General features: G+C 41.0%; 1 protein-coding gene and 3 non-coding genes across 4 annotated transcripts; 1 reads left to right on the forward strand and 3 right to left on the reverse strand.

Moving 5' to 3' along the window:
• Positions 1-2,906: 2,906 nt before the first annotated feature.
• Positions 2,907-2,988, forward strand: trnas-uga (transfer RNA serine (anticodon UGA)). The gene has a single exon. It is a non-coding gene; the product is annotated as a tRNA-Ser (tRNA).
• Positions 2,989-5,277: 2,289 nt separating this feature from the next.
• trnaw-cca (transfer RNA tryptophan (anticodon CCA)) lies at positions 5,278-5,349 on the reverse strand. The gene has a single exon. It is a non-coding gene; the product is annotated as a tRNA-Trp (tRNA).
• Positions 5,350-8,082: 2,733 nt separating this feature from the next.
• trnat-agu (transfer RNA threonine (anticodon AGU)) lies at positions 8,083-8,156 on the reverse strand. Its single transcript has one exon. It is a non-coding gene; the product is annotated as a tRNA-Thr (tRNA).
• A 1,233-nt stretch (positions 8,157-9,389) lies between these two features.
• On the reverse strand, positions 9,390-14,370 carry LOC115038400 (calcium/calmodulin-dependent protein kinase type II-like). The gene is made up of 10 exons (XM_029497237.1): positions 14,161-14,370; positions 13,775-13,903; positions 13,518-13,614; positions 12,689-12,780; positions 12,515-12,598; positions 12,081-12,142; positions 11,905-11,988; positions 11,341-11,395; positions 10,859-11,047; positions 9,390-10,760 (listed from the first exon to the last, which is right to left on the reverse strand). The coding sequence occupies exons 2-10, from the start codon at positions 13,889-13,891 to the stop codon at positions 9,810-9,812; spliced, it is 1,731 nt and encodes a 576-aa protein (XP_029353097.1). The 5' UTR covers positions 13,892-13,903; positions 14,161-14,370; the 3' UTR covers positions 9,390-9,809.
• Positions 14,371-20,349: the final 5,979 nt, after the last annotated feature.

A 20,349-nucleotide genomic window follows, 5' to 3' on the forward strand; every position in this document is an offset into this window, starting at 1 on the left:
TTTCTCCAACATTTTCCTGGACAATCCTTCTGCAGCTGGCGCTCAGGTCGCAGTCTCCCCTTGGGCTTGGGTTGGGTTCGAATCCCACTTCTGACAGAAACCGCTTTTCTTTCACCTCTACTTCTGTAAGGTGTGTTTGGGGACAAAGGTATTTTGGTCGACTTTTGACCGCCCCCACACTTTTCAAAGACTCGAATTCCTTTCAAACTTTGGGTTCATTTAGAGAACGGTGGCTGACGGCTGGAGAATTACCTCAAATAGTAGAGTGCTCGCTTAGCATGTGAGAGGTAGTGGGATCGATGCCCACATTCTCCACAAGACTTTAGCTCTTTGTTGGAACACAGCAACAAGTGAACTAAACACAGCAGGTCCCTGGGTGGGCTTTGGAGCCTTTTGGTAAACAGAAGCAGGACTATTATTGTGTATGGAGCTTTGAATGTTACTTGAACATAAACTTCATGATCATAAACTTAAGCAGCTGCTCTCTTGCTCACATGTTGTTCACACCATCACAAGATATCGATGGTGGGTTGGGATGTTAGCAGAAGGCTACATTAGCGCCTGTTGCCACAGTGAAGACACCAGCTGAAGCCGTAACACAATCTTCAATCAGCGTCATCATCAACTGTGTTGCCACCTTACTGTCTTTTTCAATAGCTTTCCTTAGGTTGCTGGTTGCTGGTTCAAATGGCTGGCTGAAGGAGGTAATTGTTTTCATCAGCCTCATCCAGCATGGTGATGAGTCTGCCTACAGGCAGGAGGTGGACAGACTGGTCTTCTGGTGTGGTCAGAACCACCTGGAGCTAAATCTGAATACTGTGGAGATGACAGTGGTTTTCAGCACACTTGTTATTTTAATCAAATTAGGAAGATGACATAAGGGCTCGTTGGTCTAGGGGTATGATTCTTGCTTCGACGAGCCCGTCAGATCTTGTAGCCGTACAGCTGTACAGAAGTGCCTCACTGTCATGACTCTTACCAGTTTGTCTCCTATGAAAAGGCACTCACCAATTTCCTCCTGCTAAACACAGCACCGACCACAAAATTAAGATTTTCTCTTGTCTAGATATTGCAGCCAGAGCCTCAAACTCTCAGTCCTCTCATCCAAAGTCAGACACCTTGTCCCACCAACTGAGATCAGATCCTATTTGTGTGGAGGAAATCGGAAAAAACACTTGTTTCTGTTAAGTGGACACAGTTTAGACCCTTCACCTGTAATACACTACAGCCCAACCACGAAGGGACTCCAACCCTCAGTGTTCTGATCCGAAGTCAAACGCCTTGTCCATTAGGCCACGTGGTCAACTGCTGATTGAGGAATCAGTTGAAAGAGGACAGATGTGACTTAAAGCAAACACAGGTTCAAACACAAGCTCCTCCTTTGTTCCTCCACTGAGTGAGACGGAGCTCTGATGTCACTCCTCAGTAAGGAAAGTGATACATGACGTTATAACACAACTGGTATCATTTATTCGGCAACATTTTAAGTGATACAGAGAATTCTTTGAATTTCTGTTTATATCCAACAATGAATTTGCATTAAAGTAGATATCTTTCTATAATAATCCATCACGGACCGCTGGACACTTTGACATCAGTAAATCCACCGTGTTTTAAAGAAGTTCAGAGTGTTTCAGAGTTTCTGACATGATACAGACAGACAGATCCAGTGTCCCAGAGAGAGAAGAGTCCCGACACTCCCTGATCTTGCTGCGGAGTGGTCACGTGGTTCATGTCAGCCCACTGAGCTGTCACGTTCTTCTGTGAGACAGACAGCAGACTGAGACATTTCATGCTAAATATAAATAAAATCACATACCCAAGTACTTGTTTGGCTGTTATTGCATTATTCCATATTTGCACGTCAGTTTTACATTTGGAGTGGTAGGGTGACAACTGAAAGCTCTGATTAAGTATTACTTTGATACGTTTTCGAGTTTTAGTGGGAAAGCAAACACCAGCTGCTGATTTCACCCAGGTGGCTGCTACATGTGTGAAAAATTGCAAAAGTCATGTGGTACTTCGGGTGAGGTCAACAATGAAAATTTGTCCCATTACTGGCAGTAAATTTAACCAGATGAAACAGATTACCCTAACCCTTTGAATTAACCTTCAACAGGTTTCAAGGATATTTAGAGATCATTCAAGATGGAGCTAAAGTCGATTAGGATTATTCAGCAGGCTGCAACATGGACAGACTAAAGTGAGGTGAATGTGCACTCTATGGTGGAGGTCATGAGAGAAAATGGGAGGAATCTTTGATGTCATTGTGACATCACAGAATCTTTTTCAGTCATCAAAAATCTCACACAGAGCATTGATCATAAACTACAACATTTATAGTACAGTCAGAAAATCAAATCTGATTCAGGAACCTTTTGAGCTGCAGTTATTTGCTCTCATCATCAGGTGACATCATCAGATGAGTATTGTGACATCATCAGGTGATGTATCAAAGGCAGTAGCTCTTCAGACTCACATCCCAAACAGAAAGTGACACACAACTGTTGACTGACACAGACGCAGTTTCAGAGAAAAACTGGAAGTACTGATGCTCAGCAGCTAAAGTGCCTGTCTTGTAAGCAGGGCATTCTGCATTCAAACTCTCCTGCTTCCTGCTCATCACTTCAACTAACTGATGAAAACTATCACTTCCTGTATTGCAGCTTTTACTTGCAGTCTCTGGACAAGAGAACAGTAATTGTTGCTGTGTTGAGCAGTGTTGAGGCTTTAAAGGCCTTCAAAATGTTGCAAACCACATTTATTATACGGTCACACTTTTTCTGAGGGGGAGAACTTTTAGGTCATCAAAGATCTCACACAGAACATTGATCGTACACTACAACATTTATAGTACAGTCAGAGAAAATGGAAAATGCTGAGTAATGCTGGCATTGGTGTGTGTGGTTGTTGTGGCTGAGTGGTTAAGGCGACGGACTTGAAATCCATTGGGGTTTCCCTGCACAGGTTCAAATCCTGCCAACAATGGTTTGTTGTTGTCACAACATGTTCCATTTCATACTTCTTCAGTTTGCTGCCACAGTCCTGGTCATATTGGATGAACTGTTGGAGTTACTGCCTTAACTCCTGACGTCCAGCACAAGAGTCCTCCTAACACTACAGGAGAGAGAAATGACACTTCCTGTCTGAAAACCCAAAGAACAACTCCAATCTCCTCCTTAAAGTTGCATCCTCATTCTGATCACCTGGCTCCACCCTACATGCAGCTCCAGGCCGGGAACTGAACCCATGACCTTATTGCTGTGCGGAAGCAGTTTCGCTTTCAGGAATCTATGTGTGTAGAAACAAGGATGGAAGGATTGGATTAGTCTCCTTGATTCACAAGGAGAGAATCAGTTAAATCTCATGCTCTTTTCATGCAATGGTGGTATCGTGGTCAGCATAGCTGTCTTCCAAGCTACTGACCTGGTTTTGATTCCTGGTCATTGCATTGTTGATGGTGAACTCAAAGGCTGTTAAAAGTGCCTTTTCCCAAAGCTTCGCTGCAATGTTTTGAAACAGCGTGGGGAATAAGCTGAGATAAATCTTTCTTTGGACAAGGTGCTTTTAGTTTGTTCTGTAACATTGCTGACAATATTTAAACAAAGAGCTGCACACATATTCACAAGCAGCCCAATTCTCATCTCACCTGCCCAATGAAGCCCAATCTGGCAACTGAGCACAGTACAAAAGAAACCGCTGTACCATTTGAGCTACTTCCCCACGCTGTTCCAAAGCATTGCAGCTAAGCTTTGGGAAAACGCACTTTTAACAACCTTTGAGTTAATCATCATCAGGTTTCAACAATATTTAGATATTATTCAAGATGGACCTAAAGTCTGACATGTAGGATAATTTGAACAGCAGGCTGTAAGAGGGGTGGATTAACATGTCTCTTTGGCGCAATCAGTCAGCGCGTTCTGCGTTAACCGAAAGGAAGGTGGTTCAAGCCCACCCCAGAACATTCTTTGTCTCTGTATTTGTGAAGATAATTACCTGCTTGAACAGTCCTATCAACCAAAATTATATCTGAAATACCAATAAAATATTGCAATCCACATCCAGGGTTTTGTTCTTTATGTGAAAGAAGCATCATGCCCTGCACCTTATATACCATTATGGTGCACTGATGCTACATGCTACATGCTACATGCACTGTGGGGATAAAAAAAAAAAAAAATTACCTAAGCAAACACTTTGAGAGCACAGATTTCATCAACCCTCTGCAAAATCAAACTTCTGACCATCTAGACTAGTTTTACACTAGTGTGTGACAGGTCTAAACTGTGTCCACTTCACAGAAACAAATGTGTGGATTTTCAGATTTCCTCCACAGACTTCATGCTGAAGTCAGTGTTTCAATATAAACACACATTATACAGCCCTGACCACAGTTGTATCCAGGCAGTGCATGATTTTCTTCATGCTGTACTGCATCATTTCTTCATGTTGAAGAAAATCCTTTGTTATTTGTTGACTAACTGGTATTGGTGTTGTAAGCTCCTTATTTTGGCCTTCTCTTGTTGCCGTATATCCAAAGAGCTAAAGTCTTGTGTCGAAAATACTGAAATATCTGACAACACTTTTGAAAGCAGATGCAGTACTTTCAGACAACCTTTGAATTAACCTTCAACAGGTTTAAGATCAAAGACATTTAGAGATCATTGAAGATGGACCTAGTTAAAAAACTAAGCTTTGGGAAAAGCTTACTGATATATGAATGATCAATAAGCTTCACAGCTGTTCTCTCTGGCAGAGATCCTGGCAGGTGACCGTGCTAGTTTGTTCGCACGACTTTGGTAGCTGCGAAAGTATCTCCAGGAGTAAAATGATTAAATTGCTTTGTCTTTTTAATTGTCAATCTCTATATTATATCAGAGGCCCTTTATGGTGCATATACTTATCTTTATTTGCATTTGTACTTGTATACACACACACATTACCATCCACCTTTCCCAGCCCTCGTGGTTCTTGGGGAAGCCATACATGTGGCAACCCTTCTCTGACTGATTGGAGCGTCCAAACACTGCTCAGCCAACCATGGTATGACCACTGATATACAAAGTGTCAGTTGTAACCAATGAACCATGACACAACTGACTTTGTTTTCCTTTAAGTCACATCTGTCCCCGTTCAACTGATTCCTGTGTGTCCTGTGTCCAACAGTCTTCCTGGAACTGCAATGTAAAGACAGGCTAAAATGGATCATCAGAAAACACTTCCTGTTGTAAGACACAGCATATGAGTGTTTACCAACAGTACAGAGAACAGATAATCTGACCTTGATGTGATTTGAACACGCAACCTTCTGATCTGGAGTCAGACGCGCTACCATTGCACCACAGAGTCTGCCTGTGTGCTGAAGTTGTTCCAAAGATAAAGAAGGCTAATCAGTTAATCGGTAGACTGCGGGGCGTAGAAGTTATTGGCGTCTCCATGAAGAATTCTTTCTTCCTTCTGCAGGTAATAGCTGAGAGGTCAGCGGGTTGCAAACAGCTGACTCTTACAGATCAGGAAAAGTGCTTCATCTCATCCAGTGAGGGTGAAACTCTGATGAAGGGGGAATAAGCACCCGTGTAGAAGTCACTTTCGTCGGTGATCTAGCTGGTTGAAACGGGCAAACCTTCTTCTGAGCATTAATACCAGGAAAGAGGACCAGTTAAGTTCACGGTCCGTATTTAAAACTTGAGTGATGCCACAGTCTGTTATCTGGGCTCCCTGTGGTGTCGATAAGTCACTGCCGACCAGAGACGAGAGCCTGCCACCTCCATGGGCGTTCATCTCAGGTGGGGACTGCAAGGGATGAAGGGAAATGGAGTCCGTGGATGGAGAACAATGGGATGGATGTGACCTCGTGGTCAGGCCTCAGAGTTTACATGCAGGCCTTTCTTTGTCTGACCTCATGATGGAGGCCCAACTATTTCATCAGGTATGTCAGTGGGCAGACAGAAGAGAACCTGCTGCCTGGAAGCGTTTTCCTCACTGTCAATTTTAATTATATCGTGAACGTTTCTCAACAGATGAACACTAAAGTGTCCTGAAAAGCTCAACAATATGATTGATCAATGTCATGGCACATCAGTTTTAATCAATTATTCTCTGATTGTGAGATATCAATGGTGGGTTGGGACGTTAGCAGATGGCTACATTAGCAACTGTTCCCACAGTGAAGACACCAGCTGAAGCCGTAACATAATCTTCAATCGCATCATTGTCAACAGTGTGGCCAACTTAGTTTCTTTTCCAATAGATTTAGTTACTGTTTCTGGAGTTAATGGAGACTTTTGTGGTGTAAACTGATGTGAAAGCACACATCACTCTGCAGCTCTCAACAGCAGATGCTGCAGTGAGCCCCGTCCCAAAGCCCTCTATTCAGTCTATTTATGAAACATTTCAGAAGTCTCAGTCTGACTCCTGTGGTTCATACTTTACAGGATGTTTTCAGTCAGACCTGCTGATCTGCAGTGATGGGCTGTGTGTGTTTATGGGGGGTGTAGAGCATTTGACTCCAGATCAAGAGGTCCCCAGTTCAAATCTGGGTGTCCCCTGCCAAACCTACATGTTTGGCCTACAAACCTACAAACTCTGTTTGACTGTGATGTTTCTCATTTCAGCCCACCTGGTGTTGCTATCACCTGTGGCTGAACAACACCACAAAAAAGGACAATGCAAACTTAATTTTCACTGTGAAAATCACATGTGATTTTGGAAATTCTTCAGAGCAGCTTCAAAGGAAGAGTTTCATTCTGTGAGTACTGTGACATCATCAGGTGACATCATCAGGTGATGTATCAAAGGCAGCAGCTCTTCAGACACACAAGTGACACACAACTATGAGGAGCACAAGTGTTGACCGACACAGATGTGTCTGAAACAGAGACAAACTGCAGAGAAACTGGCAGCACTGATGCTGAGCTGCTTAAAGTGTCTGTCTCATAAACAGGATATCCTGCATTCAAACCCCAGCAGGGCTTCGCTCTCAGTGGAGTTCCTGCTCATCACTTCAAAAAACTGATGAAAACCATCACTTCCTGTATTACAGCTTTTACTTGCAATCTCTGGACAAGAGAAACAGTAATGTAGTGGTTGTTGCGCAGATGGAAATTTGGTGATTGACCGCTTTGCACAGAAGACAAACTTTGGTAAGAGTCATGATGGTCAGCCATTGATATTGGCGAACTAACACAAGGGCTCGTCCGGGATTTGAACTCTCTCGCACCCTAAGCATTCAAACCCCAGCAGTGCTGTGGTTCATACTTTCAGTCAGACCTGCTGATCTGCAGTGATGGGCTGTGTGTGTTTATGGGGGGTGTAGCTCAGTGGTAGAGCATTTGACTGCAACTTAAGAGGTTCCCAGTTCAAATGTGGGTGCTCCCTGCCAAGCTACATGTGATCACATGGGGGTAGGCAGGGGTTTGAAATTACAGGAGGAAAAAGATAGGACAGAGGGATGTTTGTCACCGTAAATTACTGTGATGAGTGCTGATTCTTTCAAATAAAAATGTGTTTAAAAAAAACAAACCAAATCAATTAAACAGCTTTGCTTTGTCATGTTTCCCACGCAGGTTCAAACACAAGCTCCTCATTTGTTCCTGTGCTGAGTGAGACGGAGCTCTGATGTCACTCCTCAGTAAGGAAAGTCACTATTGGCTGTCCTAAAAGTCAGTAGAATTCGGTTCATTTTATTTGATAATTGTTCATTCATTATTCTTTTTTTTTAATCGCTTATGGTCTACAGACGTCTCCCATGACACTGGAGCCTCAAGCCAGCACCTTTGACCAACATCAAATCATGGACCTGTTGTTCCATCAGGTAATGGTTAGCACTCTGGACTTTGAATCCAATCTAGACTATGTAGTCGCTTGAAGTTGTTGGATGACATCAGTGTTTCAGAGTTTCTGGCATAGATACAGACAGGCAGAGCCAACAAAGCATTTAAATGAACTGATAGCTCAGACCAGCAGAGTGCACAGCATGAGGAAAAACAGCAGCTTCACTTGGACTTTGCTCACAGTCCTATCCAGGTAGGGAAGGTTTCAGCTGCTAGCTTGATACCTCTACATTATTTAACACTGAAAACAAGGCACTGCTGGGGTTTGAACGCAGGATCTCCTGTTTACTAGACAGGCGCTTTGACCAGCTAAGCCACAGCACCACGCTGATGGATAAAGATGTCCACAGGATATGAAGATGGAATCGTAATGTGTATGCTACAGTTGGGTTGACTGATAAAGGAGTAGAGTTTCTTTTTGTATTGTTTTAATGTAGGACTCTTCATCTACCTGTGTCTGTAGGTTGGATTGTACAGAAGTCACAGCACCACTCTGCAGTGTTAATCATATGGTATGAACTTCACAGTCACTGGATGGCACCCCGCCACCCCAGCACTGTTTTTATTTTTAGTCAGGCGGCCCCTACACTGTAAACAATGATCCTGTAAATTCACAGTAAAATACTGGCAGCAGGGTTTTCAGTAAATTTCCATGGTGTCCTTCCTGCAAAGTGATTTACAGCTCCTAACTGTTATAATGCTCAGTCCTAAAACATGATATGGTGATGTATTTAATTGAATTTATAATATGCTCGTGGCAGGGTGGCCACAATATTATTTTTTTCCATCTTTCTTTCCTACTGCAGCAGCCATTTTGATATGAAATAGCAGGCATTGACTAGTTGGACAGCTTATACCAGCAAAATTTAAACAAATGCAGAGTCACAGAAGACGCAGCCATCGTCAGGGGTATAACAAACAAAAGGGAGGTTACGAAGATAATACAAAAAAAATCTAAAAGTAAAAAAAAAAACACAGCCTTAGCCCAATACCAAAACTGCCAAAACTAGTCTCACAATTAGCAAATTGCAATCCTGGACAAATGGAGGGAGAGATGCAAGCTGCAGACACCACAGCAGTCGTCCTGAATACCAGGAGGTCTGCTGGCCAGAGTCGAAGGGCAGAGCAGAGGCAGGCTGGGCCAGGAGAGAAAGAGAGAGAGAGAGACACACAGGGCCCGGTCATCACTGCTTACAGCTTAAATTTAAAGTTTTAAGCTGCACAGACTGATCTTTTCCTGTTCTGTCAGCAGATGTTGATTCTGTGATGTCACAAAGGTTTTAATGACATCGCAGATCAAAGACTCCTCCCATAAAAGAAAAGGAATGACTCCATGTTGATATCAGCATGAGCACCATGATGCCCACTGCTGTGTTCTCATATCAATCACGGGTGTTTTGGCAATGTTCAATTTCTTCCCTTTTCACAGGGAGAACATACAAGCAGCACAGAAGTGCAAAGCTCTGGAATAAATCCTATTTTAGCCACTCTCCCTTTTTTCAGAGGCACGTAAGGCTGTTTGAATCAACAGAGGTGATACAACATGACAACCTTTTCTCTTCCTCTTTAATTCCACGTTCTTCATTGACACATCTCTGCACGGTTACAATTACAGTTTAAATAAGACTGTATTAGCCGTTTATTGTTTTGCTAAAGTGAAATTTACTGCACTATTACAAATGAGGCTTGACTAACCTTGAATACATTTGAAGCTGAAACATTGTCTGTAGCATTTCACCATATGATTGCAGACAAGGATGCAAAGTGGACAGTCACTAGATGATTAAAAGCTTAAAACTTTTTTTTACAAATGGAAAAACAAGCTTGTACTTGATTGGGTGATTTGTTTTTTGATATACAGCGAACCACACCCAGATATTAAACATTATGCAACAGTGTAATGCAGTGTAACAACATAATACAAATATCCCACTTGGTGCACCTACACTGGAACCAATGAAGTCACATTTTTGTATTTCATTTCAAGGAACCTTTAGGTTGCACTAACTCCATATCGCTCCATCCCTCATCTCCTTCAGACCCGATTGAAGGGAGAGATGAGATGATGTCTTTGAGCTCATTTAGGACTCTCTGCAAGTCGTCTGCTGCCTGCCTGATGGATTGAACAAATCTCATGATCTCAGATCTGACTTGGGTAGCATTTCTGGAAGATTGGCCCTGTTCCTGTGACGTGTCTGAGTTGTGCTCTTGCATCACTGAGCTGGTGGATATGTTGTCACCAGCCTCAGAAGCTGCGCCCTCACCTGCTGCCTGTGCCTGTTTAATGTGGTGTATCTCTCTGGCATCCATCGCAATAAAAAAGATATCTACTGCAATAAATAATCCTGAAAACACACCTGTTGCTACCTCTGCCACACGTACCACCCTGGATGCCTGAGCTGCGATCCTTCCCACGTTTATCACTTGGATTAGTCGAGTCAATTCAGAAAGGCCAACTAGACCCCTTCCTACCCTTCCAGCCTTTGCCAGGTTATGTGCGCTGAACTGGTTATTCTCAGTGTGCAGTGTGTCAGTTGAGGCATATCTGCTCCTGATGTTGTGCAAACTGTGGCCAATCTCCTGTAACCAGGTCACCACTAATTTAGTTTTATGTTCAAAGTATTTGATGATACTTCGAACAGCTTTGCGATCAGATGCCTGGTTGACCATATTTGTTACATTGGAGGCACCAGCAGTGAGCCCACCAAGTGCACCAACACCCACTCCAACCCCGGTGACAATAAGAGAGGCTCCGAAAGTGAAGGGGGTCAGTATGAGGCCCACTATGGATGTAATCCCTCCCACCGCTCCAATCACTCCTCCAGTCAGACTGCCGATGGTCGTGCCTTGATGCACACGCTCCAAACTATCAGCCACTTCTCTGAGCGTAACCAGCTTGATCTGGAGATCGTCCACAGTTGTTTTGCACTAAGAAAAAAAAAAAGCATAGACATTTTAAGTGGAGTGCTTGCTGTCAAAATCCATTTTCAGAAGTTACATAAATCATCTGTAGTCCATCATGATACCTTGTTTGAGAGACAGTTTATGATGAAGGGACACTCCAGGATCTCACTGGCTGTCGGCCTTGATTGAGGGTCAGTATTGAATATGTCAATAACAAGTTGACGGAGCTCTGGTGAGAACGTTTCTGGGAGACATGGATGAGGACCATGGATGAGCTTTGGCATGAGCTTGATTGTGGTCTCCGCTGTGAACTGAAACCACATAAATATAATAAAATACTTAACTCATCATAAAGTAAGTGAAATAAAATCATGACATTTCTTTCTATTTCAGGAAGTCATACTATGTACTCCAAAGCCTGAAGAGGCCTGTTTTCTGAAAACAAAAAAATTCAGCGAGCCAAAGCTGCATATTTACTTGTGATTGACTGAAATATTTTTTATTTCATATTGATATATACATTAAATGGTCAAATCACTAAAATTAATATTTTGATACATTTTACATTTCAGAGTCAATAAATTAAACATTTTTGGTAACTCACCGCTGGTTTTTGAGTACAAATTTCATAGATGATGCATCCCAATGACCAAATGTCACTGTAAATAAAGTATCAGCATTAGTATTAATATTGGCATTATATTGTTAGCAGCAGCCAAATTAGATGAGCCTAATTAACTAGATAATACGTAAGGCAAAAGGATCCTTAGCAATAAAGCAATAATACTTGATTCTTCTATTTGTATGTGTGGGAAACTTGTCTGGTTAAAATTACTTATAAATAAATTTTTTCGAAATTAATTTCCTGTAAATGCTTTCACAGGTCTCTACACTACTTTTAAAATGATGTTGAAAAATGTGATGCAGTCCCTGAAATTAGTTTGAAGTTTGAACAGTTTGATTTTCCGTATCGATCAGAGATTATGTTAACAGCTTATTAAATAACTGACATGATATTATTTTCTGTGCTGTCTTACATTTAGTAAAATCAAATGTAAGTTTTGTCGCTACCTTATTTCCACAGTAATGAAAAAGTTGTGTTATCAAAGCTGCAGTATGAGATATTACAGAACTAGCTGCAAACAGGCGGCTTGACACAAATTTATACCTTTTAGCATCATATGTCCCCTTTGTGAAGAGTTCTGGTGGCAGATATGACATTTCCTGCAGACTGGCATCGGTGGTTTTTGAACTAGGTGATTAAAAATAAGTCCATAAAATAAAGGAATAACTCCAATAAAAAAGAATTGAAATGCTAATATGTATGTAACATAATGTTTATACTTTTCATAGGCTTTCCCAAAATCGCTCAAGCACACAGATCCAAATTCAGTGAGGAAGATGTTCTATCAAAGAGAAGAGACAGGAAGCACAAATCAAGTGATCTGATTGGCTAATGAGAGCAACCTGCAGCTCTGATGTCAAATTACTTTTCACAGACCTGAATCACTCCATGACTGACAAGTAACATTTAGCAAAACATTCAAGACTAAGATGAAAAAAAGGAAAAATTCAAACAACGGCTCTAATCTGTGATCTAAGTTCACTCCATGGCCGGTCATAGGCTATTGCTTACTAAGATAGCTTTCCTGATACAATATTACAAAATCAGATATGACAGACCTTTTGTTTATTTTATTTTATTTTATTTTTTGTAAAAAATTTGGTCAGTAAGTTCTGTGAAAATACAATGTTTTTGTAATGTGGACATTCTGTACCTCCGGTTTCAGACATTTGTGCAGCAAGCCTTTTTCATGAATGTATCTTAAAGCTATACAGATCTCAGCAATCCAGCTCAGTACCTAGAAAAGACAGTTGAGGAATAATCTGTTGGAGTGGGATGGAGTAAAGTTTGCTGAAATGTGTTTTGTGTTTTTGTGTGTGCGCTGTACCTCAGACTCTTCACTCTTCTCTTTGACCTTTATGGCAAAGTCCCCCCCTTGACAGTAGTCCATCACTATGTAGTAAACCTTATTGTGTTCGTCTTCATGACAAAATGGAAAAGATCTGTTAGCATTTGAAACATATCAACTTTGAGATGTTAGCACTTTCTTTTGTGGTTCAAGTCGGGAAGACAATTTGGCCCGTGAATAATTGGATGGATTATTCAGAATTTTATCAACCCAATCCAAACAGGTTTTTTAAACTGATAAATAAAATTGGTTTAATTCTACATTTAATTCCTGATGTCCATTTCTGACAACATCATTTTGTGGTCTGGACCAATGAGCTGCCCACCATCACAGAGATGGAACAGGTCTACTTGGTAAATGAAACTGTGTTGTGAAAATAAAAGAATGCTGCTGTTGACTGCATGGTTGCACCATGTACTAACCAGTTGGAAATAGGATGGAAGAGGAAGAAATAAAAGAAATGAAAATTAGGCATTAATGTGTTAGTAGCTGTAAAATCTTTGTAGCATAGACTTTACAACTTAAAGGCACTTACCTTTATTAAGCTCATAAAGATTTTAACTTTTGATCGCAAACGGCATAGCAGTTACTCATTGTTCTCTAAATACAAATTATTAAAAGCATCACCAAATGCTGAAATTCTGTCTGCATGCCAGCTTATAAAATAAAATTGTGCTTTGAAATGTAATTTGTTGCATTAGTCTCAGAATTGATCCTAGTTGTCTCAAAGCAGAGGTTTCTGTTAATCTTGAGTTCTAATGTTTAACGTAAAGGACATTAAACTTGATCCAGGTTTATTGAAGCTTACCTCTGACAGAGTTCTTGAAACTCACAATATGAGGATGACTTGCTTCCTTCAGTATTTCCATTTCATTGGTTAATGCTGAAACAGCTGCTCTGGGTATCTGTTAAAATCATCACAGCACTTGACTTGAGATGGAGAGGTTTAGGCGGTATGTCTGAGATCGTAGTCAACAAACCACATCCTGAATGTAACACTGAGACACAGATTCTAACTTTTCATGCAGTATGTTTCAGACTGTAAAATAGTGAAGGCCTGCTCACCTTTTTTAAATCAATCTTTTTTAAGAGATACGTGTCATCTTCCTTTGTGACAATAAAAGCATTTTTTGTTTCTCTCTGAATCTTGTAGCCATTCAGGCTGCTCTGGCTTCCCCCCATCCTTGTTATTTCCTGAGAACACAGATGTCAAATTAACACAAATGTCTTTATTTCATACAGTTATTGGAAATGTAATTCAAGTAATAGCGGTTGAAAACATTTGGATAAGTTGATCAGAGCATTAGAATACAGTCCTGTTGGCCCTGCGATGGACTGGAGACTGGTGTCCCTCCCTGTCTCAGTGTTACAGAAGTCCACTGTGAGTCTCTGTCCCTCCACAGTCCACAGGGACAAACTGACAGTGAAATAATAATAATGTTAACACTCACCGGCCTCAGCCTTTAGTTTCCCTGCTTCTGCTCCGACGAGTTCAAATGGAGGTTGAACTCTGAAAACTTTCACTTTCTGCTGCTGCAGCTACTGGAAGTCACATGGCCCTGTGTGTGTGTGTGTGTGTGTGTGTGTGTTTCCTCTGTTGTTAGTGTAACTGACATATTTCCCTTCTTCAGTTTTAGAAATGTAACTCTTTGAAGTTGACGGTGGGTCCAAACCAAAGGACTGATTTAAGATGATGTAGCAGGAAGACGCAGCCTCACTGAGTCTCCATTTCAACTTGTGTCCAAAGTGAGGTCTTCAAACTAGATACAGTATTTAAACCTGCTGATAGGCTGAGTAATAAACAATCTACGCCATGCTCGGTGCCCCTTTCCTATTGGTGGAAAAATGCACCACGTCAGCAATCAAAAGAATTTTTGGCAACAAGCAGCATTTGGTTGCTGAGGAAGAGGAGAAAGATATTGGTGTGACAGCCGCAAAAGAAAGACAGCGATATGGATAGTGAGCTTTTAGATAAAATTAATTACTTGTGAACCACCTCATTGTGAAATGTGATTGGTTTGGAAATATTTGTAGATTGCAGTCCAAAGACTGCCTGAGGCATTGATTGCTATTTAATTTCAATGTTTGTAAATCACCATTTACAATGAAATTTTTCTAAGGACATTTGTATTTCTTGTGTTGTTATTTCTCTGTTGCTAAAGTTAATATTAAAACTGTGAAGAATATACAGCCAGAGTAAATAAAGAGAATTGTCCCTTTGTGTTTGTCTAATTTGATTGTGCATCGATCCATTAGTAATGCCTCAGGATTCAGACAGTGGAAGGCACGCACATTCATTAAAATGAGTGAAGGTGAGAGCTGCGTGTGTTTCTTCGTCCCTGTTATCTCACTATTTTCCTGTTTAAGGGCACAACAGCAGCATCCAGCTTCTCTGTCGGAGAGCAGTGAACTTCTGTCGCGTCAGTATCTACAGATCCGTCCGTTTCCTGAACTGTTAGAAGATTAGACACCAAACAGCTGTTTCTGATTCTGATCATCTCCGTTAAAGCATTATTGTGTAATTCAGTGTGTGTGCAGTTTGGGACACATTCATAAAACAGGCAGAACCAGCAGATGGAGCTGTTTGGATGTTTCTATCATATGATGATGAAATCTAAAGGCTCTCTGATCATCACATTGAGAAGTTCATCTGGTTTGTGATATTTCTTCATATGATAGTGAGGTAAAATGTGTTCAGTGGGATGTGTGTGTATCCAGCAGGACTGACAGCTTCATGTGGGATTCTCACAGAGATGATTCAAACCTGATCACAGTGATCAGTATGGATATACAGTATGTTTGCTGTCAGTGGAGGAAACTCTCAGACAGGACTAATAGTCATGTTTGGGATGTTCCTGGATTTGAGTTGAATGAGTGTAAATTCTCTCTGATTTTAACACACGTTCACACATCCACCTCTATTCAGACATGGAGTTTACATATTGTTTGGAATTCTAATGTGAATGTCACAGACAGCATTTTTTGTCAACACTTGTTCTTTTAATTAATGTTAAAACCTAAAAAGCAGCATATTTGATTGATTGTTGTACCAACCTGAAGATGATCAGTGTTTATAGCTCATAACCTGATCACAGATCAATAATCAGCCATTGGAAGACGCTCTGAAACTTTCTTCTGCAGTCACAACTCATCCACCTTCAGACTGGACATCTTCTGACTGTAGAACCGCACTGCAGCACAATAAAGTCCTCTGTGAGTATTGTGTGTCCAACAGTGTACATGACATCTGAGCAGCAATACTTCCACCTGCTGGAGATTTATTGTTCCTACAGCTGTAAAATAAATCTATCAGAACATGAACATGAACATGAACTCCTCAGTCTCCAACTCCCAGAAGATTAATGAAACACTTTGTCCTGCTGTTATGAAATCAAATCCTACTTTAGGTTTTCTATATTTTAAACTAATGAGCACTGTTGGGGATCAAACAGAAAAGGACAAAAGTATAAAAGAAGATTTGAACAATGTCACTACAAATAAAAATTTACATCATTAGGAAATATAACTCCAAAAAATTTAGAAATATAGGCCCGATTTAAGAAAGGTCAACTAAGCATGAGGAGACTGAAGCTCAAACATTAATGAACAGAACATACCTGACTCACAAATGGCACACTGGGGTTTTTAACCAATGGACTAGTCGTTCTTTAAACACACAGGACTAGTGTGTTTCATTTAACTACACATAAGTCAGTGAAAAAAACTATAAATCAAACTAAACAGAAGTTGAAAACCTGCTCCCTGCTCTTCCTCCACCAATGCTCTGCTCCACTTCTTATGGGCCATCCTCTCCATATTTAGCTTTCTGCCAGGAACTCAGAACTGAAGGAAATATTTTAGATACCAAATGAAAAATAACATGAAACCAAATTTCCCTGTTGGGGAGCTACAGGGGATGTTGGAGAATCTCTGTAATCTGCACAACATTAAAATATGACAGTGTTATAGTTGGCTTTGTTTAAAGACAGCATGTATCCTTACTCTGGACTTTTCCACTGAACCTAAGTTTCTGTTTTTCACCTGTCCACTGAGCTCCTGTTACACAGTTTGTGTCCTTGAAGGTCCAGAATTATAAGATAACATTTATAGAACTGGTCTACAGAACAGGAGGAGGATGAAACCGTTCTATCTATTCAGCTGCAGTCAGTCTGTTACAGTAGATATCAAATCAGATTTATTTGTATAGCGCCAAATCATAACAAAGTTACATCAAGGCACTTTACATATAGAGCAGGTCTAGACCAAACTCTTTATAAATTTATTTAAAGAGACCCAACAGATCCCCCGATGAGCAAGCACTTGGCAACAGTGGCAAGGAAAAACTTCCTTTAAGAGGCAGAAACCTCGAGCAGAACCAGGCTCAGGGGGGGCGGCCATCTGCCTCGACCGGTTGGGTTGAGAGAGAGAGAGAGAGAAAGAGAGAGAGAGAGAGAGAGAGAGAGAAAGAGAGAGAGACACAGGCATTGGAGGGAGGGGGTGTAGGCAGGAACATGTTGCATGAAGTTCATGGAGTTGAGCTGTAATACAGAATTCATGCTGTATGGGACCAGCAGGTGTTGCAGGAACATGGGATGGTGAAGAGTCACCACCTGCAGGATGAGGACAGGGAGAGAGAGGAGAGGCACTGGGAGAGACAGAGACTTTGGCAGAACATGGTTAGTAAATGCTGGATAAATGCTTAGAACTGGGTGAAACTGTGTTTTTTTTTTTTGTTTGTTTTTTTTAAGAAGGAAGGTTTTTATCAGCGCATGCAAGGAGGGAGGGAGAGAGAGAGAGAGAGAGAGAGAGAGAGAGAGAGAGAGAGAGAGAGAGAGAGAGAGAGAAGCTCAGTCCTTCCCCCAGCAGCCTAGGCCTACAGCAGCATAGCTAAAGAGTAGAGGACTTTAACTTTTTAACTATAAACTCTGTCATACAGGAAAGTTTTAAGCCTGGTCTTGAAAGTTACTAAAGAGTCCGCCCCCCGGACCGATGCTGGGAGTTGGTTCCATAGAAGAGGAGCCTGATAACTGAACGATCTGCCTCCAGATTTACTCTTGGAGACTCTAGGAACCACAAGTAAACCTCCATCTAGTGAGCGGAGTGGCCTGCTAGGACAGTAAGGAACTATGAGCTCTCTGAGATACGATGGAGCTTGGCCATTAAGAGCTTTATACGTTAAAAGAAGGATTTTGAATTCTACTCTATATTTTACTGGCAGCCAATGAAGAGCAGCTAACACGGGAAAGATGTGATCTCTTTTCCTAGTTCCTGTTAATATTCGTACAGCAGCGTTCTGAATCAACTGAAGGCCTTTTAGAGATTTGTTTGGACATCCAGATAGTAATGAGTTACAGTAGTCCAGCCTAGAAGTTACAAATGCATGGACTAGTTTTTCTGCATCATCCTGAGAAAGGATGTTTCTGATTTTCCTAATGTTTCTCAGGTGGAAGAAAGCTGCCTGACTAACTTGTTTTATGTGAGGCACAAAGGACATGTCCTGGTCAAAAATTACTCCAAGGTTTCTTACAGTGGAGCTGGAAGCCAAAGTGATGCCGTCCAGACTGATGAGATGATTAGACAGTATTTTTCTGAGGTGCTTAGGACCAAGTACAATAACTTCGGTTTTGTCAGAGTTGAGAAGTAAAACATTTCCAGTCATCCAGACTTTTATGTCTTCAAGACATGCCTGCAGTCTGACTATCTGAGTGACTTCATTTGGCTTCATTGATAAGTACAGCTGAGTGTCGTCTGCGTAGCAGTGGAAGTTGATGCTGTGTTTCCTGATAATGTTGCCTAGAGGAAGCAGATAAAGCGTAAAGAGGATTGGTCCAAGTACCGAACCCTGCAGGACTCCATGACTGACTACAGTACATGAGGAGGAGCTGTTGTTTACAACACACCTTGTGGATTTCTCAGGTCAATGGCCCCTGTCTCAGGAGTAAAAGCCCCATTTCCTGTTTAAATGAAAAACTCTCTCCTCTGCCCTCTCCCATAAAACAATAAACTGTTTCTATCCAAGAGCTGTAAGTGAAAGCACTGCAGGGGGTACGTGAGACTTTAAAGCTGAATGTTTCTCTGAACTCATTGAAAATCCAATTTTAAGGAGGTGGAAGCACTTTAAGTACTTTAAGTTGATAATTATTAGTTTTTTCTTTGTTACAAAGTTTAGTCATTCACTGACGGCACAGCACTGTTTCACATCTTTTTTAATCACCCAAAATTGCAGTGGGTAGGGGGTTACATGGCTGAGAAAATATTTCACAGTGGTACATCCCTGAAAAAAGGTTCAGAACTAAAGCGTCAAACCTTACAGCCACTGAATTTACAGCTTTTGCACACATGTCCAACTCGGCAAAATGTATAATCACCTTTTGTCTAACTTTTATGGTATTTGTATCACAAATGTATTTACACTATTTGTTATTCTTTGTTAATATTCCGACCTCCTGGTTTACCTGTCTGCCCTTTTTCTACTTCCTTTGTATTTGATTTTGCTGCCAGAAAAGAGCTGCCAAACTGCTTTCAGACGGTCAACAGCTGGAAGAGATGATGAGGACGTTTCTTATTATTTTGTCTTGGTGTCAGCGTGTGACATCTTTGTGCCATGTCTCCACGCTGTGTGTGGTGGAAATGATGCCTGCTGGTTAATCTGGTAGTATCATAAAAGAAAAGGCAGCTACAGCCACATTGTGATAAACCTTCTTATTTTTTTTCTTGGGGGAGAAATTTGGCATTTCTTAGTTAGTTTATGGTTTGCATGTTGCATGGAGCTTACAAGTCACACATGGACTTTGGAATTCAAAATTCCCAGGATTTGGCTGCTTATAAGCCGTGTGACTGGATCACCCCTCAAGACCAGACTCCTTAAAGATGGTGTGTTCTTTGTTGTTAAATGTGTTTTTATAATGTAAAGAGATGTGAGCATGTTTTTTCCCCTCACATTTAAGATTTTCATCGTTAAGTTTTAGACAAAACAAATTATTTCAAGAAGTTTTGCTTTCTATAATTACAAAAATGTAATCCTTATTACTTTGCTATAATTGTTTTTCAATTGATTTCAAACACAGCAAAAATGAAGCTGTGACACTTGGTGTTCAGACAGACTGCAGTGTTCCACCACTCCAAATCAGATTTCTTAGCTTGTCATTCACTTTTCCTTGTGATGTTTCCAAATGATTCTGGTTCCTGTTCATCTGAAGAAATCAAACTATTTTAAAACAGAAAAATTGCATGTTTTTCAGTCATGGCAATATTTGATTCAATTCAGTGTTATTTGTCTAGTACCAAATCACAGCACATCTCATGGCTCTTGACATGTATATTAAAAAGAGATAATTCTTTAAAAAAAAAAAAAAAAAAGAACAGACCCCAATGAGCAAGCACTTGATAATGTGGAAGGGAAAATTCCCTCTCTCACTGACTCACAGCTGAGCAGTTTCTTTCAGCTTCATGTACAGTTCTGTTGCAGACTCCCAGTTCTCTGGCTTCTGTAGTTGTTTGTGCTCCATAACAAAGTCAAAGTCCTCCTGCATGTTTGAGTCCCCACATGGAGCTATTGACAGGCTCGCCTCTGGAACAGCATCCAAATCAGCTGGTTCAATCTCAAATCCAGTCTGTGGAGCCAAATCTGTGTTAGATAG

This window comes from Echeneis naucrates, unplaced genomic scaffold, assembly GCF_900963305.1.
Source record: "Echeneis naucrates unplaced genomic scaffold, fEcheNa1.1, whole genome shotgun sequence".
NCBI classification, from domain to species: domain Eukaryota; kingdom Metazoa; phylum Chordata; class Actinopteri; order Carangiformes; family Echeneidae; genus Echeneis; species Echeneis naucrates.